Source organism: Notothenia coriiceps, unplaced genomic scaffold (assembly GCF_000735185.1).
Source record: "Notothenia coriiceps isolate Sejong01 unplaced genomic scaffold, NC01 NC01_scaffold00024668, whole genome shotgun sequence".
Classification (NCBI taxonomy): Eukaryota; Metazoa; Chordata; class Actinopteri; order Perciformes; family Nototheniidae; genus Notothenia; species Notothenia coriiceps.
Window position 1 is genome coordinate 4,757,687 of NW_011357369.1, and position 3,220 is coordinate 4,760,906.

General features: G+C 47.9%; 1 protein-coding gene across 1 annotated transcript in view; it reads left to right on the plus strand.

Annotated features, from left to right (window-relative positions):
• LOC104955709 (uncharacterized protein KIAA0825-like) overlaps nt 1–1,446 on the plus strand; it is a 13,078-nt gene extending 11,632 nt beyond the window's left edge. Inside the window, exons 8-10 of the mRNA XM_010783096.1 lie at nt 222–317; nt 950–1,058; nt 1,390–1,446. Coding sequence (XP_010781398.1) covers nt 222–317; nt 950–1,058; nt 1,390–1,446 — 262 coding nt within the window. The remainder of the gene's footprint in view (nt 1–221; nt 318–949; nt 1,059–1,389) is intronic.
• The last annotated feature ends 1,774 nt before the right edge of the window (nt 1,447–3,220 follow it).

Consider the following 3,220-nt stretch of genomic DNA (forward strand, 5'->3'; position numbering starts at 1 on the left):
GGGGGGGGGGACTTGAGGCACCACCTGACAACAGCAGCATATTCCAGACAACATGAACTTAACAACTCCTTGGTGATGAGTGAACAGGGACACTTAAGCCTGTCAGTTTCATAAAGCACATTTCATACTCCCCAACAACACGATATGGAGCTCACTTTGGGTCTAAACTTGTTTTTGAAATAGAAAAGGCTAATTCATTGTCTTATCCGACTTGGTTTCAGAGCCTACATTAACCTCGCTGCTGAACTGGGACTGTGGGTGATTTTACGTCCAGGGCCCTACATTTCCTCTGAGCTGGATCTAGGAGGGCTGCCAAGGTAGTATTCTTTACATTTAATTTAAAATGAATACCCAAATGTATACAGGATTGCATCTTACATTTTTTTCTTTGTATGTATAAAACAAGGATGCAGATTTAGATAAATTGAATTAGATTATATACTTTTTTATCCTAAATTGGGAATGTTTTTGTTACAGCAGCATGTAAAAAGTCCATGCACATAAATACAAAATAGACAAACAGTAAATATATACTTAAAACAAATAAAAACATTTATATCTACATAGTAAAAAAATACAAAATAGACAATCTAAAACTATAAAGAATACTAACCTACTACCGCTAAATAAACTACAAATAGGGTATATAGATTCAACCCCAAAGTAGGTCCAAAAAGTTGATGTCGTTGAATGAAGGTATTTAATTTGCATGTAACTTTATATCCGTAGCCCAAAATCAATCTAGCTGAAAAATAAAGTTGCTACTTTTGAGGTGAGTGAGCTGAATAAATCACATGTTGCTGTAAGGGAAGACATTGAAGCATCGTCCAGCAATTTAAAATTCTTAAATTCCTGAATGAATTCATGCTAAGCCTTACTCTGCCTCTGTTGTTCTGGCTGCTCTTGGCTTCAGGAATAACTAAGCTTCTTGTTTCCTGTGTCTTCGCAGCTGGCTCCTCCGTGATGGCAGCATGAAACTCAGAACCACTTACCCAGGCTTCACTGATGCTGTCAATACTTACTTTGACAAACTCATACCAAAAGTGGTTCCACTGCAGGTCAGATTAGTCACTAAAGCTGAAACGAGGGGTTACGTATGGTAACCCTTGTTATATAAGCACAGGCGGAGCCCTCTACTGGACTCTATGGGTACTACCTTATCATGCAAGCTTTCACCTACTGAGACTTCTATAGACGTAGCCGGCCCCGGGGCGGGCCAACCTGATTGCGCGCGCATCTCACCGTATAAAAGAAGGCCTCACCTCCTGACCGTCATCCTCCACCTCTTTTCAGCGAGCGGTATAGGACAGACAGCCCCGAGTAGAGGGCTCCGCCTGTGCTTATATAACAAGGGTTACAATACATAACCCCTCGTTATATCTCTCACAGGCTCACGCACTGTCATCCAACACACCGTTCCACCTCACTGTCCCTGACCGGCTTTAGCAGACGCTGTGCCTCACTCACCTCTCCCTCGGTTGTAACCGTGGAGAAGTCCGGGCTGCGGCTGACGGAGCACACCCTTACGCGCTTACCTCGCGAAAAGTGTGCTCGGAAACAGTGCTGAGGGCTCCCCCCCGCCCGCCTATAGGCAGACGGAGAAAATCCCCAGCCCTGTATGGGTTCACTATGCACCACCTCTCCCGAGTCCCTAAGTAGCACGGGGAGATCGCAANCGGGCTGCTGCTGACAGAGCACACTCTGATGCGCTTACCTCCGAAAAGTGTGCCCGGAAACAGTGCTGAGGGCTCCCCCCCCGTCCGCCTATAGGCAGACGGAGAAAGTCCCCAGCCCTGTATGGGTTCACTATGCACCACCTCTCCCGAGTCCCTAAGTAGCACGGGGAGATCGCAAGTGCCCCCATGTCCCCCACACTCAGACACTGACCCCGTGCAGAGTGTGTGTGGACTATAGTGTGGAGGGCTCCAGCCCCGTAAGGGCCCAGTGCACACTAAGTCCCCCGCGACCCTCCAGGGGGCCCGGAAAAAACATTCCTGTGGGTCAGATGCCAACTGACCCACAGCTGACTCACGATTCGATTACGATTATCCTGTCTTCGATTATTAGATTCGATATCACGATTCATACCAATGCGTTGCATCCTCAATTTTCTATATTACTGCACATGGCTTCTTTTTCAGAAAAAGAAGCCATGTGCAGTAATATAGAAAATTGAGGATGCAACGCATTGGTATGAATCGTGATATCGAATCTAATAATCGAAGACAGGATAATCGTANTTTCCAGAGCACACATGTTATGATATTAGGGTCATGCAGAGTGAGATGAGATCGCTGTCCCTTTAAGATAGAGAGAGAGGGGTGTGGCTTGTGCATGTGTGTTTGTGGATGGTAGAGCGACAGTGAGGGAACGTGTGTATGTTTCTGGAAGTGAAACGAGGAAGCAGAAAAACAGAGGTCTGTGATGTATTTTGTGAAACAGAAGAACAGCTAAATAAATGCAACGGCCTCCCAAGAAGAGCTCGCCTCTCTCCAGTCATTTAAGCTAAAGTGGGTTATTGAACCTGAAGCTTGTTGCTTCTGCCCTCCTCGACTACGGTCTGGGAGCCGACAGGAAAGTGCAACACACAGATGGCCAGTCCGCCCCTTTGTAGCATATTATTTCGATGAGAGATGAGCAGATCGCCACTGGGCTTTCAACTAAATACACAGCCACGCAAAAACTGCGGCATTTGTACAGCTCCTTTTGGGTACTGCAATTAGTGAAGTGCTTTCCTCCGTGGTGAAACGATCAGCACTGCACCCCGGAGGAAAGCGGCAGAAAGTCACCTGGAGTTAAAGAGAGCGGGGATGCGTTGCGTGCATGGCTTCCTTCTGCAGGTAACGGGGAGACGCGCTCTGGCGGCGGTCTCTTTAAGGATCCGAAAATACAATTTAAATATTTTGCACACTTATTCCACTTATTCCTAGTGTGCCACTGGTTACGGTGCCGCGTGCCAGCATTGGCACGCGGCACCGTAACCAGTGGCAGTGCCAGGGGTTGCCGACCCCTGGCTTAGCCTAATCGATCAGTGCACTACGAAGCCAGTGCTAGACAGTGAACTGTCAACAGGGGGAGCCCCGCCGGTCATTATCGGCCGATACTCACTCTCAGGGGCGGACTGGCCATCGGGACGTTCAGGACGAATCCCGATGGGCCGGTACTGAAGTGGGCCGATTGGACGATATGGGCCGGCCGGTAACCGGCAGGGCTCGGCATT